Genomic DNA, 17,897 nt, shown 5'->3' with positions numbered 1-17,897 from the left:
GTCCTATGTAACACCACAGATCACAGTGATATCTCTCTGAGTACTGATAATGTAGTAGATGTCACCTGCAGTCCTATGCAACACCACAGATCACACAGTGATATCTCTCTGAGTACAGATAATGTAGTAGATGTCACCTGCAGTCCTATGCAACACCACAGATAACACAGTGATATCTCTCTGAGTACAGATAATTTAGTAGCTGTCACCTGCAGTCCCATGTAACACCACAGATAACAGTGAATCACCATGAGTTGCTCTCAATGACAAACTCTGCATTTGACTTTGGGGGTGACGGTCAGGACGCAGGTGGAGATGGCACAGGTGGGTGGGCTGCCTCCCTGCTGGCCTGGGGTGGGTGGGCTGCCTCCCTGCTGGCCTGGGGTGGGTGGGCTGCCTCCCTGGGGTGGGTGGGCTGCTTCCCTGCTGGCCTGGGGTGGGTGGGCTACCTCCCTGCTGGCCTGGGGTGGGTGGGCTACCTCCCTGCTGGCCTGGGGTGGGTGGGCTGCTTCCCTGCTGGCCTGGGGTGGGTGGGCTGCTTCCCTGCTGGCTGGGGGTGGGTGGGCTGCTTCCCTGGGGTGGGTGGGCTGCTTCCCTGCTGGCCTGGGGGTGGGTGGGCTGCTTCCCTGGGGTGGGTGGGCTGCTTCCCTGCTGGCCTGGGGTGGGCTGCCTCCCTGGGGTGGGTGGGCTGCTTCCCTGCTGGCCTGGGGGTGGGTGGGCTGCTTCCCTGCTGGCCTGGGGTGGGCTGCCTCCCTGGGGTGGGTGGGCTGCCTCCCTGGGTGGGTGGGCTACCTCCCTGCTGGCCTGGGGTGGGTGGGCTGCTTCCCTGCTGGGAGGGGCTGCACGGTCCTGGGATGGGGTGAGGACACTGGCAGCGGTGACAGCTGAGTTTACAGCTGGGACTTTATCATCTCCGTCTTTCTTTCTCCCTCCAGGCTGCAGGTCCCAGCCCGGAATCATGGACGCCCTGACAGTCTCCCTGTGGACGCTCACCCTCTTCATCCTCTGTGGTAGGTGCTCACACCCTGTTGTCTTTATGCACAGATGCAGCAGAGTTGGGTTTGTCCTTTGGAGTTGCTCATGTTACATGATTATTTTGCGTTATTTGTGATTTTACATGGATCTACACCTTTCCTACCTCTAGAACATTGCCAAACTTGCTTGATAAGTGCAGCAGAGCTGAGAGTGTCACTTGGCACAGCTATGTCATGTCGGGGATCTCTACAGGTGATCAGAGATTAATCTCTCAGGAAACGTTAAAGAAAAAATAAAACACTTGTGATTTCCCTACAAGATGTATAAACTTTGCCTTATGTACTGAGGTCCAGGTGCAGCAGAGCTGAGGGTGTCGTTATGGTAGCGCATTGTGTTGCCTGTAATGTTACATGGGACTGCAATTATTTTTTTCGATATAACTTGTACTCGGAGAATGTGACCAGTGCACAATTAATGCAGCTCTGCTACATCAAGAAATGCCTAATACAATATCCCACAAATCATCTCCTACACTGTGGAGTCCGGACTGATACATTGTAGCAAACTATCAGATCTTCAGTTTGTACATTTTTTTTCCCTCTTTTTCTAAATCATATGTGCAATAATTACTCCACCAAAAATATCACATCTGGTTGTGCGTGGTCAGTGACTGAGGCAGCAATGACATATTGTGACAGGAAACTTATATCTATTCAATATCTCTTGCAGCGGAGTGTTTGCTACAATCGTATCCAGTCTAGAGAATCCTCTGTGAACTAAAAAGTCTGGATGAATGGGGAGTAGAGACTGATACATTTTACCATCACTGATACATTGTAGCAAGATGTGGTCAGAGATTGCTTCAGTGTCTGTTCTGCTCACACTGGATACAAACCATCAGTATTTGGTCAGTATTTACATCAGTGTTTGTAGCCAAAACCAGGAGTGGGTGATAAATGCAGAAGTGGTGACGAGTTTCTATTAGACTTTTTCTCTGATTGTTCCACTCCTGGTTTTGGCTTATAGAAACTAATGTTGAACTCTGAGATAAGTACAACTTGAATCCTGCTCACCTGGTGTGGTCGTGCACAACACTGGGAAAAGTTTGCAAACAAGGGTGATCCTTCCACCGGAATGCTGCCCGTCTGTAATAACATGCAGATGATTTTATTCAGTCATTCCCTCCACATGGATATTATGAATAAAGAAGGTTCCGGGAACCCGATTTGGAATAAGAGCGTTATACAGCCAAAGAACCGAGTATCTCTGATGTAGAATCAGATGATATTTTATTGTCTAAGTAAAATACTAAATGTTATAAAAGACAATAAAACGTATTAAATACACAACACGTTTCATCATCTGTATGATAAAATGACTTTGTTGTGAGCTTTTTATCCCCCATTTTCATTGCTATTGGGAGTGGTTGTACTAACAGGAGCTGATCGCCATCTACCAAACTCTTCAGTTAGAATCCGTATATTATAACTTCATCCCCAAGAAAAGAATGTTGTCCACATATTACAGTATATAACATCACCCTCCTTCACCTATTCCTGTCTGTAAAGTCTAGGCAATCACACACATTCATACCTGTTCACACAAAACCCCCGCGCCTGTACATGTGTCTGCTTTAACCACCTCTCCTCTTGGTGCAGGCGGTCAAGCAGTAAACTGGAAGAGCTACAGACACTAGTGATAAAAAAAATGTGAAAGAAGAAAAAAAATGTAAAAAAACACAAAGCAAAAACAAAACAAACAGATTCTATTGATTGATCTAATAGAGACTATGTACAACTATCACAAGTTTTTCTTTCCAGGATTAAGGAAAAAAGGTCTCCAAAATCATGAGTACATGCAGTGTATCAAGCAATCTCACTCACACAGGATGATTGCCTGAAAAAACAATCCTCAAAACACGGGACTAGTGATAGCACAGCGACGAGGAAATATAGCTCCATCACCACCTACAATAGAGGCCACCAAGCCGTCTGCTGCATCCTCGAAAAAATATTAGTACTTACTGAGGCGCCCAGGGCCACAGACCGGGTCACCGCCGCCGTGACACATCCCTTTAAGTAACGGACCCGGTACCTAGTACCCCACGGCCCTGGCGGGCATTTCATAGCACCTAGTTTTTTACATCCCCCCCCCCCCCAAAAAAAAAAAAAAAAAGAAACACCAATACATGTGCCATCTGTCCAACAAATGAAAAAAGGAATTCTTCAATGTGAAAAAAAAAACCTTTGTGACTGTTGTAAAAATAGAGCTACCCTGTGGTTCTGATGTGTATGTGGTGACCAGTGTGTGTGGACTTTTCTGTGTCGGCCGCACTACATGGTGACTACGGGATCGTATGAATGGTCATAGACATAATGTGGTAATAGGCTTTAATAATAATAATCTTTATTTATATAGCACCAACATATTCCGCAGCGCTTTACAGAGTAACAGTTTCAAACACAACAGTCACAAGTAACAACGTTAACAATACAATAATTAAAGCACAATAAGCCGCCCCTGCTCGTGAGAGCTTACAATCTACAATGAGGTGGGGGAGATACAAAGTACAGGGGTGTATTTACAATGATGTATTTACAATGATGGTCCAGCCATCTTCAGGGAGTGGGGGGTAGATGGGGGATAGTGAATGGGCTACACACACACACACACACACACACACACACACACACACACACACACACACACACACACTGACTTTGATTAGTGAATGTGGTAGGCCGATATGAACAAATGTGTTTTGAGCGAGCACCTAAAACTATGCAAGTTGTGATTGGTCCTAATTTCTTGGGGTAGAGCATTCCAGAGGATTGGCGCAGCACGGGAGAAGTCTTGGAGTCGGGAGTGGGAGGTTTCTGGAACAGTTTCTCAGCACATCACTCTTGAATGTATAAAAGTCACAGCGATAGAACAAACTCCTGCACCCAGGAGGAGAGAGGTGTTTAATCAGACACATGCACAGGTGCGGGGTTTTCTTGTGAACATGTATATTGACATGTGATTGCCTGGATTTTACAGACATATTGTGTTAACCCCGGGATAGGTGAAGGAGGGTGATGTTATATAATATGTGGACAACATGCTGAAGAGTTTGTGCGATCGGTTCCTCACTTAATACTGTACAACAACACCCGATAGTAGTGAAAATGGGGGATAAATAGCTCACAACAAAGTCATTTTATCAGGCAAATGATGAAGGCCGAAACGCATTGTGTTTTTTTAATAATTTTTTATTGTCTTTTATAAAATGTAGCATTTTACTTAGACAATAAAATATCATCTGATTCAATATCAGAGGTACGCGGTCCTTCGGCTGTATAACGCTCTTATTCCAAATTGGATTAGGGATCCTCTGAAGGAAGCCCCTGGAAACTTCCTTATTTACATTATTAAAGGGGTTGATCACTTTGGTTAACATGGAGAGAATAGAAAAAAGGAGAAATAAACAGCTCAGTCCTCAATGTAGCTCGATCTGTTGAGAAGGCCGCGCTCCTCGCCACCGCACGCCGTGAATTAGACACCGGGGAAGGAAAGAGCTGATCCCGCTGCTTACCCACAGTTCATGGAGACGAGGTTAAAACCATCAAGTCTTTATTCCAGAAGAATTAAAAATCAATAGAAAAATACAAAATACAGGAACAAACCTCCTCTATGATGGGAAAGTAGTAGGGGGGACAGAGAATAATGGGGAGACCCCCCCACAGTGTGGGAGGTTTCTTTCCCGAATTTTTTAATTTTTCTACTGATTTTTTTTTTTTTTTATTTCTTCTTTCTTCTTCTGCAGGCTCTCCCCACAATGAGCTGCTGACACCCCCCAGACAGTAGCTGGTGGTCCCGCAGTATTGAACATTTTTGTGGCTGCTCAACAATCTTTTATTTCTCTTTTATGTTTCCTGATTTCTCTTTTATATCAATTTCTATTCAATATTTCTTTCAGGAATAACTGAAGGAGCCCCGCAGCCCCGAGACCCGACCATAAGGAACTGCACTGTGAACCCCCCAGTAAGAGCCTAGTATCTAATATCCAGGTCGCCTGTTCACATTGAATTATCTGCCCCCGAAAGGAGGAGAAGTCTGGGGCTGTACGGCCGCATGTAGCAATATTCAGAGTGAATGATCTGAGAGGTGTCCCCTTCACATCACTAGAACAGACAGAATAGCCTGACACTGTGACAAGCTGTGCTGTACAGACTGGGGCAGGAAGAAGTCATCTCATCATTAGTGGTCAGGAAGTCCGGGCTAAATGTGTATCTGGAGGCTTCGATAAGACCAGAAGGCAACACACACACACACACACACACACACTACCACTGCATTACACCACACGCTGCACAGCGAGGATACTGCTGCGTTACACCACACGCTGCACAGCGAGGATACTGCTGCATTACACCACACGCTGCACAGCGAGGATACTGCTGCATTACACCACACGCTGCACAGCGAGGATACCGCTGCATTATACCACACACTGCACATCAAGGATACTGCTGCATTACACCACACGCTGCACAGCGAGGATACCGCTGCATTATACCACACACTGCACAGCGAGGATACCGCTGCATTACACCACACGCTGCACAGCGAGGATACTGCTGCATTACACCACACGTGCCGCACAGCGAGGATACCGCTGCATTACACCACACGCTGCACAGCGAGGATACTGCTGCATTACACCACACGTGCCGCACAGCGAGGATACCGCTGCATTACACCACACGTGCCGCACAGCGAGGATACTGCTGCGTTACACCACACGCTGCACAGCGAGGATACCGCTGCATTACACCACACGCCGCACAGCGAGGATACCGCTGCATTACACCACACGCTGCACAGCAAGGATACCGCTGCATTATACCACACACTGCACAGCGAGGATACCGCTGCATTACACCACACGCTGCACAGCGAGGATACTGCTGCATTACACCACACGTGCCGCACAGCGAGGATACTGCTGCATTACACCACACGCCGCACAGCGAGGATACTGCTGCATTACACCACACACGCTACACAGCGAGGATACCGCTGCATTACACCACACGCTGCACAGCAAGGATAACGCTGCATTACACCACACGCTGCACAGCGAGGATACCGCTGCATTACACCACACGCTGCACAGCGAGGATACCGCTGCATTACACCACACGCCACACAGCGAGGATACTGCTGCATTACACCACACGCGCTACACAGTGAGGATACTGCTGCATTACACCACACGCCGCACAGCGAGGATACTGCTGCATTACACCACACACGCTACACAGCGAGGATACCGCTGCATTACACCACACGCTGCACAGCGAGGATACCGCTGCATTACACCACACGCTGCACAGTGAGGATACCGCTGCATTACACCACACGCTGCACAGTGAGGATAACGCTGCATTACACCACACGCTGCACAGCGAGGATTCTGCTGCATTACACCACACGCTGCACAGCGAGGATACCGCTGCATTACACCACACGCGCTACACAGCGAGGATACCGCTGCATTACACCACACTTGCCGCACAGCGACGATAACGCTGCGTTACACCACACGCTACACAGCGAGGATAACGCTGCATTACACCACACGCCGCACAGCAAGGATAACGCTGCATTACACCACACGCTGCACAGCGAGGATAACGCTGCATTACACCACACGCCGCACAGCGAGGATACCGCTGCATTACACCACACGCTGCACAGCGAGGATACCGCTGCATTACACCACACGCTGCACAGCGAGGTTACCGCTGCATTACACCACACGCTGCGCAGCATGGATAACGCTGCATTACACCAGACGCTGCACAGCAAGGATAACGCTGCATTACACCACACGCGATGCACAGCTGTCATATTACTCTTGGCGGCCACTAATCCCACGCTGTTGGAAAAAAAAAACTTGGACCTGAATTCTGGTGCAAACCTGTAACGTTGCACACTTTTTGCAGAACTTTTAGTTGCAGGAAAATGTTGTGACTTTTGCCATCCTTTATGCCAATCCCGGCTAGAGCCACCAAATTTCTGAAAATTAGCAGATCTTCAAGGGAAGAAGTGGAGTATAGAAATAATTTATGCTACAAGTGTGAATTACACAGAGCAGTGCTCCGGCCCCTGACCGCCATACAATGTGCTGCTGGCACAAAGCAGATGAAGGACGGGACAAACTCATTTAGAGGAGCAAACGCCCTTCATCAAGACTTACAGAATGCCGGTCCTGATGATCAGCGCCTGAGTGGTGAATCTGCACAGACGGACCCTTCCTTCCCGACACTTAGACCCCATGAACCTAGGATAGATGACCGTTTCTCATCCGCCCTCAGTGGGATCTGCAGACATTAATCTGATGTTTGGGCAGTTTATGCTAAAGTTCCTGGTATGACGACGAAACGACTGGTCACATGGTGATCAGTGACAACATCAAGACATTTTATTCCTTCTCTTTCTTGCTTGTTTTGTCTTCTAATTTTCCGCCATCTTTGTCTTCTTGTTGTTCCAACCTCCTCTATATCTGAGTCTGGTTTCTTCTTCTCATTCTCACTTTTCTTTTCTTTTCTTTAGCCTTCTTTTTTGTCCTTTATTTTTCTTATCTTCCTCCTTCTTTCTATTTTCTTCCTACTTTCTTTTACTCTTCTTGTTGTAGTTCTTCCATGACCATGAGGCTTCCTTCCCATTCTGCTTCTTTTTCTTCTCATGTTTTCTCAAGTCTTTTTATCCTTTGTATCCCTTTTCTTCTCATTCCATCTTCTTTCCTTGCTCTGTTTCTTCTTCTTTTTTCTTATTCTTTTCCTTATCGTTTCTTGTTCCCTTTCTCATCCATCATCCCTTCTTCCTTCTACTGCATATTTCTTCTCGTTTTCCCTCTCTGCTCATTATTTTTTTCCTCATTCTTCTCTTTACTTTCTTGTTTTATTTTAATCTTTTTCTCATTTTCTCTATCCTTGCTCACTTTGTTCATCTCCTTCCTGCTATTCTTCATCTTCTCTTCCTTTCTCTTTCTCCTAATCCTCTGTGCTGCTCTTTTTTTCTTCATTGTTTTCTCCTTCCTGTTGCTTTTCTCTCCTTTTCCTCTTCCCTTTTATTTTTCCTCTTTATTTTTCATCATCTCTTCTTTCTCTTTCTGCTCTTCTTTATCATCTCCTCTTTCTTCTCCTTCTTTCTCTTTTTCTTTCTCGTTCTGCTCTTCTTTCTCTTTCTGCTCTTTCTTTTCCTTCTTCCTCATTTTTCTTCTTTCTCTTTCTCCTGTTTCTCCATTTTCAGTCCTTGTCTTGCTTTTCGTGGCTTGGCTGTTATCTCTTGTCATTATTCATCTTTTCTTCTTTCTCAATCTGCTCATCATTCTTTCACCTTCATGATTTCTTTTTCTCTTTCTTATCCAGTATGTTCCACCAACTGCAAAAATCTCCACTGAAGACCTGAACAACCTTCGCCAACAAATGAGGATGAACAACGTCTCGGCTTATATTATTCCAGCCACGGACCCGCACCTGGTGAGGAATAGTGCAATGTCTCCTGAGTGATTAGTAGATGATGATGATGATGATGGAATCGGGGAAACCATGTGATGATATTGTGGGGGTCACAGACTGAGAGTAACTTAGTGGGGGAGCAGGAGATCAGAGTTACACCATGGAAGCAGTAGAGCGCACAGAAGCACAGAGTATTTCAGGAAATGAGTGCTGATCATGTGGGGGGTAAGTGGCTTATAGTATAGCATAGCTGAATGGGTGGAGTCCCCAGCAGCACAGAGTATACATTACTTGTGAGCAGTAAACTCGTCCATCTATGTTCTGATTCTAGTGAGGACAGCCGCATGTAGCGGAGTCCCGATGTCAGGATGTGAATGGAGATAATGGGAAGGTCCCATCCAGTTACAATATCTGCTCCATGTAGGACGACTCCGTGCAGATCTGGACATTGTTTTCTTTCTAATCTCATTTTTTATTGTATAATCAGGGAGAATACACGGCTGTCCGCGAGCAGCGCAGACAATGGCTGACTGGCTTCACCGGATCCTCAGGTACAGGACCTTCAGTACTTTACAGTGAGGGATTCACACAGTGCCGGAATTTACCACAGCGGAAATGGTGGAAAATGCATGACTGTGCAGACATTGTGGACGGTGTCTGATATTTCTACCAACTGTGCAGGCGTTGTGGACGGTGTCTGATATTTGTACCGACTGTGCAGACGTTGTGGACGGTGTCCGATATTTGTACCGACTGTGCAGGCATTGTGGATGTCATTGTTACATTATTTTCACTGTGAACTGTGCCCATAGTCATCAACCATCATTGTATGTGGACTACTACTCCCTGTAGATTCTGTATCTCAGATGAGGACCCCTGATACTACCACCGAGCTCCCTGACATGACCGTGTAGATGGTGACAGAGAACGAGCCGATCTGGTCCCAGCAGCCGAGACAGAATCGTCCTGTGTCTTAGTTCTTTAGTCTTCTATTACTATCGTACAAAGGTCACCAGTGGGAGTTTCCCTGCGTGACCCCAGGACGTCATAAGTGGATGATCCACAGACAGATGATGAATTTGCACTTTATCTGTAAGGGAAAGAAAAAAACTGAATCGGCAGCAAATGTTACATTGTATCTGATGGGAGATCGGCTTTATTACATTGTATCTGATAGAGGGAGGATCAGGTTTATTACATTGAATCACATCAAATTGGACAGTGGCTCAGTCTTGCCGCTCTTCTGAAATGTCAGTCATCATACACGTACTACTCCTGTGCAAGCAGGAAGCCAAGTGGCAAGGGAGCTAAGTGCCCCTGCAGGTAGGGAGCGGAGTGCCCCTGCAGGTAGGGAGCGGAGTGCCCCTGCAGGTAGGGAGCGGAGTGCCCCTGCAGGTAGGGAGCGGAGTGCCCCTGCAGGTAGGGAGCGGAGTGCCCCTTCAAATAGTGAGCGGAGTGCCCCTGCAGATAGGGCATTGTACAGGGGCTTCTCACAAAATTAGAATATCATCAAAAAATTTATTTTTCAGTTCTTCAATACAAAAAGTGAATCTCCTATATTCTATAGAGTCATTACACACAGAGTGATCTATTTCACGTGTTTATTTCTGTTAATGTTGATGATTATGGCTTACAGCCAATGAAAACCCAAAAGTCATTATCTCAGTAAATTAGAATACTTTATAACACCAGCTTGAAAAATTATTGAACAATCTGAAATGTTGTCCTACTGAAATGTATGATCAGTAAATGCACTCAGTACTTGGTTCGGCTCCTTTTGCATCAATTACTGCATCAATGTGGCATGCCATGGAGGCGATCAGACTGTGGCACTGCTGAGGGGTTATGGAAGCCCAGGTTGCTTTGATAGCAGCCTTCAGCTCGTCTGCATTGTTGGGTCTAGTCTCTCATCTTCCTCTTGACAATACTCCATAGATTCTCTATGGGGTTAAGGTCAGGAGAGTTTGCTGCCAATCAAGCACAGTGATACTGTTGTTTTTACACCAGGTATTGGTACTTTTGGCAGTGTGGACAGTTGCCAAGTCCTGCTGGAGAATGACATTTCCATCTCCAAAAAGCTTGTCGGCAGAGGGAAGCATGAAATACTCTACAATGTCTTGGTAAAACACAGTGGACCTACACCAGCAGATGACATGGCTCCCCAAACCATCACTGATTGTGGAGAGACTTCACACCAGACCTCCAGCAGCTTGGATTGTGGCCTCTCCTCTCTTCCTCCAGACTCTGGGACCTGGATTTCCAAATGAAATGCAACATTTACTTTCATCTGAACACAACTCCTTGGACCACTGACTACAGTCTGGTTCTTTTCCTCCTTAGCCCAGGTAAGACGCTTCTGGCGTTGTCTATTGCTCATGAGTGGCCTGACACAAGGAATGCGACACTTGGAGCCCATGTCCTGGAGACGTCTGTGTGTGGAGGCTCTTGGAGCAATGACTCCAGCAGCAGTACACTCCTTGTCCATCTCCCCCACATTTGTGAATGGCCTTTTCTTAACAATCCTTTCCAGGCTGCGGTTATCCCGGTTTCTTGTGCACCTTTTTCTGCCACACTTTTTCCTTCCACTCAACTTTCCATTAATCTGCTTCTATACAGCACTCTGTGAACAGCCGGCTTCTTTACCAATGACCTTTTCTGGACATCTGTCAGGTTAGCAGTCTTCCCCATGATTGTGCAGCTACTGAAACAGACTAAGGGACCTTTATAAACACTTAGGAGCCTTTGCAGGTGTTTATTGTTAATTATTCTAATTTACTGAGATAATGACTTTTGGGTTTTCATTGGCTGTAAGCCATAATCATCAACATTAACAGAAATAAACACGTGAAATAGATCACTCTGTGTGTAATGACTCTATAGAATACAGTACAGACCAAAAGTTTGGACACACCTACTCATTTCTAGGTTTTTCTGTATTTTCATGACTATGAAAATTGTACATTCACACTGAAGGCATCAAAACTATGAATTAACACATGTGGAATTATATACTTAACAAAAAAGTGTGCAACAACTGAAAATATGTCTTATATTCTAGGTTCTTCAAAGTAGCCACCTTTTGCTTTGATGACTGCTTTGCACACTCTCGGCATTCTCTTGATGAGCTTCAAGAGGTAGTCACCGGGAATGGTCTTCCAACAATCTAGAAGGAGTTCCCAGAGATGCTTAGCACCTTGTTGGCCCTTTTGCCTTCACTCTGCGGTCCAGTTCACCCCAAACCATCTCGATTGGGTTCAGGTCTGGTGACTGTGGAGGCCAGGTCATCTGGGGTAGCACCCCATCCTTCTTGGTCAAAAAGCCCTTACAAAGCCTGGAGGTGTGTTTGGGGTCATTGTGCTGTTGTAAAATAAATGATGGTCCAACTAAACACAAACCGGATGGAATAGCATGCCGCTGCAAGATGCTGTGGTAGCCATGCTGGTTCAGTATGCCTTCGATCTAATATATAAAGCTGAATGTGTGTATGTGCGTGTGTATGTATGTATGTATGTATGTATGTATGTATGTCCGGGATTGGCATCTGAACCGTCGCAGCTACAGCCACAAAATTTTGCACAGTCACACGTCTGGACCCCGAGAGCGTCATAGGCTATGTTGTGAGGTGAAATTTTAACCCCGCGCTTTCCAATTCACCAAACAATTTTGCCCCTATCTACATAATGGGGAAACAGTGAAAGGAAAAGTGTTGGAGGCAAATTAACAGCTGCCAAATGTGAACAAGGGAGACTTAAAGAATGAGAGCGATGGCGCCAAAGAGTATATACTGTACAGTTGCTAAGGTGGGGCCCCGACATGGGATAATCACCACACCACCACGGGGATATGAACACACACACAAAATGCGCCACACACTACCACGTGCTCGAACACATATACCACCCTCCGCGCACATTTCACCACACATACACCAACCTCGCCACATAAAAGTTGAAACACAAAAGTCGCCGCTCAAAACGCGCCACGCGCAAAACTCTCCACATGCAAAACTCGCCACACGTGCAAAACTCACCTCATGGAAAACTCGCCACACGCAAAACTTGCACACGCGGAAAAATTGCCACATGCACAAAAGTTGCAACACATGCAAAAGTTGCCTCACACAAAACTTGCACATACTCAAAAAGCACCACACATAAAACTCGCCACGCGCAAAACTCGCCATGCGCAAAACTTGCTGCACACAACTTGCTACACTAACCTGTCACATGCAACTCGACACACAAAAAGTTGCTACACGCATGTCGCCACACAAAACTCATCTCACAAAAGTCGCTACATGCATGTCGCCACACGCAACTCAACACACACAACTTGACACACGAAACTCGCCCTAAAACACACACAAGTCTGGTATTATCCTTCAAAAATAAAAATCTGATTAATAAGCTGACAAACTACAAGAGCAACAAATGTACCATATAGGAATCCGGCAGCTGTCAGTCACATGACCAGTCTATTATGTGTATGTGTGAGCTAATATATACTGCCAGGGGGTGGGCTTACTGTTGGCTGGGGATTTATCAGGCTGCCAATTTAGCTTACAAATACTGAGGTAAAAATACTGACCAAATAACGTGTGAACGAGGTCTAATACAGGAGGAGATGACATACAGATATATACTATATACAGGAGGAGATGACACACAGGTATATACTATTTACAGGGGAGATGACACACAGATATATACTATATACAGGACAGATGACACACAGGTATATACTATATAGAGGAGGAGATGACATACAGGTACATACTACATACAGCAGGAGATGACATACAGGTATATACTATATACAGAAGGAGATGACACACAGGTATATACTATATACAGGAGCAGATTACCTACAGGTATATAGTATATACAGGAGGAGATGACATACAGGTATATGCTATGTATAGGAGGAGATGACATACAGGTATATACTATATGCAGGAGAAGATGACACACAGATATATACTATATATAGGTGAGATGACACACAGGTATATACTATATACAGGAGGAGATTACATACAGGAGATGACATACAGGTATATACTATATACAGAAGGAGATGACACACAAGTATATACTATATACAGGAGCAGATTACCTACAGGTATATACTATATACAGGAGGAGATTACATATAGGTATATACTATATATAGGAGGAGATGACATACAGGTATATACTATATACAGGAGGAGATTACATATAGGTATATGCTATATATAGGAGGAGATGACATACAGGTATATACTATATACAGGGGAGATGACACACAGCAGGTATATACTATATACAGGGGAGATGACATACAGGTATATACTATATACAGGAGATGACATACAGGTGTATACTATATATAACGGAGATGACAAACATGTATATACTGAGGTGAAAATGAGAGGTGTGAGGTGAAAATGAAAAGGTGTGAGTGCAAAATGAGAGGAGTGAGGGAAAATAGTGGAGTGATCGGAAAATGACAGATGTGAGGTCGAAATGACAAGTGTTAGGGGGGAATGAGAGGAGTGAGGGGGAAAATAAGAGGAGTGAGGGGGAAAATGAGAGGTGTGAGGGAGAAAATGAGAGATGTGAGGGGGAAAATGAAAGATGTGATGGGGAAAATGAGAGGCGTGATAGGAAAATAAGAGAAGTGAGGTGCTATAACTAACCACAGATATTAACTATGCCCAGGCAACGCCGGGCTCTTCAGCTAGCTTAGATTTACAATCTCCATGCTTTTCTCATGGTCAACTTTATGTGGCCTGTTCAAGAGTTGGAACAGCCAAAAATCTGTTTGTCTTTGCACCTGAAGGAAAAACTAAGAATGTCGTTTATCAAAAGGCTCTCGATTAAGTAGTAGAAGATTACTTCACATTACTTGGCCAATTTAGTTAAATCTGTATGGAATATCTCGTGTTGAAATATATGTTGTAAAATGCTTCTATTAGCTTAGTTTTTGCCTTTTAATAATTACATTTCTATCTATTTGTTTTGTGTTTTTTTGTGCAGAATACATTTTTGTTAACACATTCTATTTTGCTAACAGCAGTTATTACCCCGGGCGAAGCCGGGTAGTACAGCTAGTCTAATATATAAAGCTGAATGTGTGTATGTGTGTATGTATGTATGTATGTATGTATGTCCGGGATTGGCATCTGAACCGTCGCAGCTACAGCCACAAAATTTTGCACAGTCACACGTCTGGACCCCGAGAGCGTCATAGGCTATGTTGTGAGGTGAAATTTTAACCCCGCGCTTTCCAATTCACCAAACAATTTTGCCCCTATCTACATAATGGAGAAAAAATGAAAGGAAAAGTGTTGGAGGCAAATTAACAGCTGCCAGATGTGAACAAGGGGGACTTAAAGAATGACAGCGATGGCGCCAAAGAGTATATACTGTACAGTTGCTAAGGTGGGGCCCCAACATGGGATAATCACCACACCACCACGGGGATATGAACACACACACAAAATGCGCCACACTACCATGTGCTCGAACACATATACCACCCTCAGCGCACATTTCACCACACATACACCAACCTCGCCACATCAAAGTCGAAACACAAAAGTCGCCGCTCAAAACTCGCCACGCGCAAAACTCTCCACATGCAAAACTCACCTCATGGAAAACTCGCCACACGCAAAACTTGCACACGCGGAAAAATTGCCACATGCACAAAAGTTGCAACACATGCAAAAGTTGCCTCACACAAAACTTGCACATACTCAAAAGGCACCACACATAAAACTCGCCACGCGCAAAACTCGCCATGCGCAAAACTTGCTGCACACAACTTGCTACACTAACCTGTCACATGCAACTCGACACACAAAAAGTTGCTACACGCATGTCGCCACACAAAACTCATCTCACGAAAGTCGCTACATGCATGTCGCCACACGCAACTCAACACACACAACTTGACACACGAAACTCGCCCTAAAACACACACAAGTCTGGTATTATCCTTCAAAAATAAAAATCTGATTAATAAGCTGACAAACTACAAGAGCAACAAATGTACCATATAGGAATCCGGCAGCTGTCAGTCACATGACCAGTCTATTATGTGTATGTGTGAGCTAATATATACTGCCAGGGGGAAGGGCTTACTGTTGGCTGGGGATTTATCAGGCTGCCAATTTAGCTTACAAATACTGAGGTAAAAATACTGACCAAATAACGTGTGAACGAGGTCTAATACAGGAGGAGATGACATACAGATATATACTATATACAGGAGGAGATGACACACAGGTATATACTATATACAGGAGGAGATGACACACAGATATATACTATATACAGGAGAGATGACACACAGGTATATACTATATACAGGGGAGATGACACACAGGCATATACTATATACAGGAGAGATGACACACAGGTATAAAGTATATACAGGAGGAGATGACATACAGGTATATACTATATACAGGAGGAGATGACACACAGGTATATACTATTTACAGGGGAGATGACACACAGGTATATACTATATAGAGGAGGAGATGACATACAGGTACATACTACATACAGGAGGAGATGACATACATGAATATGCTATATACAGGAGGAGATGATGTAGCGCCCCCACTGCCGCAGGGCCGAGGGGTACCCGGTACCGGGCCTCTGAGTCTCTGCTCTGGGGTTGTCATGGTGGCTAGGCCCAGTCCGTGACCCTGCCGAGGGGCGCACAGTGAATGATGATGATAGTGGAGGTGAGGCTGTGATGGTGCGGTGCAGTTGTGGGGTGCAGGTCGCGGTTAAATAACGAGGACACCAGGTTGCAGTCTCTTTACCTCTTTACTGAAGATCTCTGGGTCCTCAGTCCAGAACACGGTTCACCAGGCTGCGCAAGTCCGGCCGGTCCAATGGCACCTCCAGAGTTCTCTTCACAGGTGGAAATCTGTGCCTTCCTTCTAGCGCTATGTGTTGTGGTCCTTCCCTGCTGTGCTTACGGAAAGTCCCCACAACTGTTGTGTCTGTTTCTTAAGTTCCCTCACAACTCGATTAGATGATGTTCTGCTAATCCTCCGTCCCTCCCTGGTGTTCTGGTTGGGACGGCACCCGTTTGACGGGTAGGCTCGGAGCTCTTCCGGGACCCTAGAGTCGCCCCTCTCCACAAGTTGCCCCCCAAGACTGCATAGGTGATTTAAGTTAGACAGCCCGCCTTAGACTGACTGTCCTGCCGCTGTTTAGAGTATTGCTTGAAGCTAGATATTATGATACTGACTCGGTGTTCCGGCCACCGGTAGTGCGCCTCAGTAGGGTGTTGCTTCGGTCTTACAGCACGACCCCTACTGGTATTCTCCTACTGCTTGATCTCGTTTCTCACTCAGCACAATCTATCTCGCTTCTGATCCTTCCTTGGGCACCGCCGCTATGCTGAGCAGGCACGGTCCCGTTACGTTCGTTCAAGTTGCCAAGCCTCTGTCAGGATCCCACCCCTGACAGAGACCCCACTGTATCTTCCCCCACAACACCCTCTGCCACAAGGTGTTGCCTGGTTCCAACCCAGTCAGCTTTCTCATCTAACTTCCTGCCTGACCCCCAGTTTACCCACTATGGTGGGGAGTGGCCTAGTGAATAGAACCCTTAGCTCCCCCCGGAGGCCCGACTGTGAAATGTATTGGTGTCTGTGATACCCGATCAGATGAACTCCTTCAGTGCCATCAGATGTACCATAGCTCCCCTTAGTGGCGGAGCCACAGTACTGCAACGACCAGGACTCTGGGGCGCTGCACTCCCCCCTAGTTAAACACAGTACTCCGGGACTGGGAAGAAAACAACAATACAAGTTAGCAAAAAGACATACAGTTTTGTTGAGTGCAATAACAATAAGTATGTCTGAACAGGCTTCCCTTTATGGGAGGTAAGGACACTTGAACGTTACAAACATGGTTAAATATCATAGCAACATGCTACAAATAACTTTCCTTTTACCCAACCGGGTATTCTACTAAGTGCAAAATTGTTGAACAATAATTTAACATTGCCTTTAAGGACATACACTCTGAATCCACTAAAGACCTTCTTATAATCACATTATAAGGCAATTTAACTTTTTCATTCTCCTTCTTTAAATCTGCAGGGCCGCCTGTCCTAACGGCACCAGACCTACTGCCTCTACTTTCTATGCAGGACCGCCCCGTTCAGCCCGGGCCTACTGCCTTTTCAACTACTATACACAGTATAGAGCATAACATTACTTTCAATTTAAGAGCACTGAGCCATCTCTACATGACTCCTATGAGGACTCAGGGTTTACCTTCTATCCTCATTGTCTATCCACATTATCAACCATTTGCTTTACATAACATTAAACCTTCTCATTATCTTCTTACTAACACGTATGCAGGACACTACGTCTACCCCTACGGGCCCACTGCAT

The 17,897-nt window shown here is 45.5% G+C and overlaps 1 protein-coding gene across 1 annotated transcript in view; it reads left to right on the top strand.

Moving 5' to 3' along the window:
- Nucleotides 1-226: 226 nt before the first annotated feature.
- The window catches only part of XPNPEP2 (X-prolyl aminopeptidase 2), a 95,175-nt gene continuing 77,504 nt past the window's right edge, over nt 227-17,897 (top strand). The window contains exons 1-5 of the mRNA XM_077286511.1: nt 227-324; nt 936-1,010; nt 4,934-4,998; nt 8,394-8,504; nt 8,971-9,034. Of these exons, the coding sequence (XP_077142626.1) occupies nt 264-324; nt 936-1,010; nt 4,934-4,998; nt 8,394-8,504; nt 8,971-9,034 (376 nt within the window). The 5' untranslated portion in view covers nt 227-263. The remainder of the gene's footprint in view (nt 325-935; nt 1,011-4,933; nt 4,999-8,393; nt 8,505-8,970; nt 9,035-17,897) is intronic.

Source organism: Ranitomeya variabilis, chromosome 2 (assembly GCF_051348905.1).
Source record: "Ranitomeya variabilis isolate aRanVar5 chromosome 2, aRanVar5.hap1, whole genome shotgun sequence".
Classification (NCBI taxonomy): Eukaryota; Metazoa; Chordata; class Amphibia; order Anura; family Dendrobatidae; genus Ranitomeya; species Ranitomeya variabilis.
This window is presented reverse-complemented; position numbering and strand designations above follow the sequence as displayed.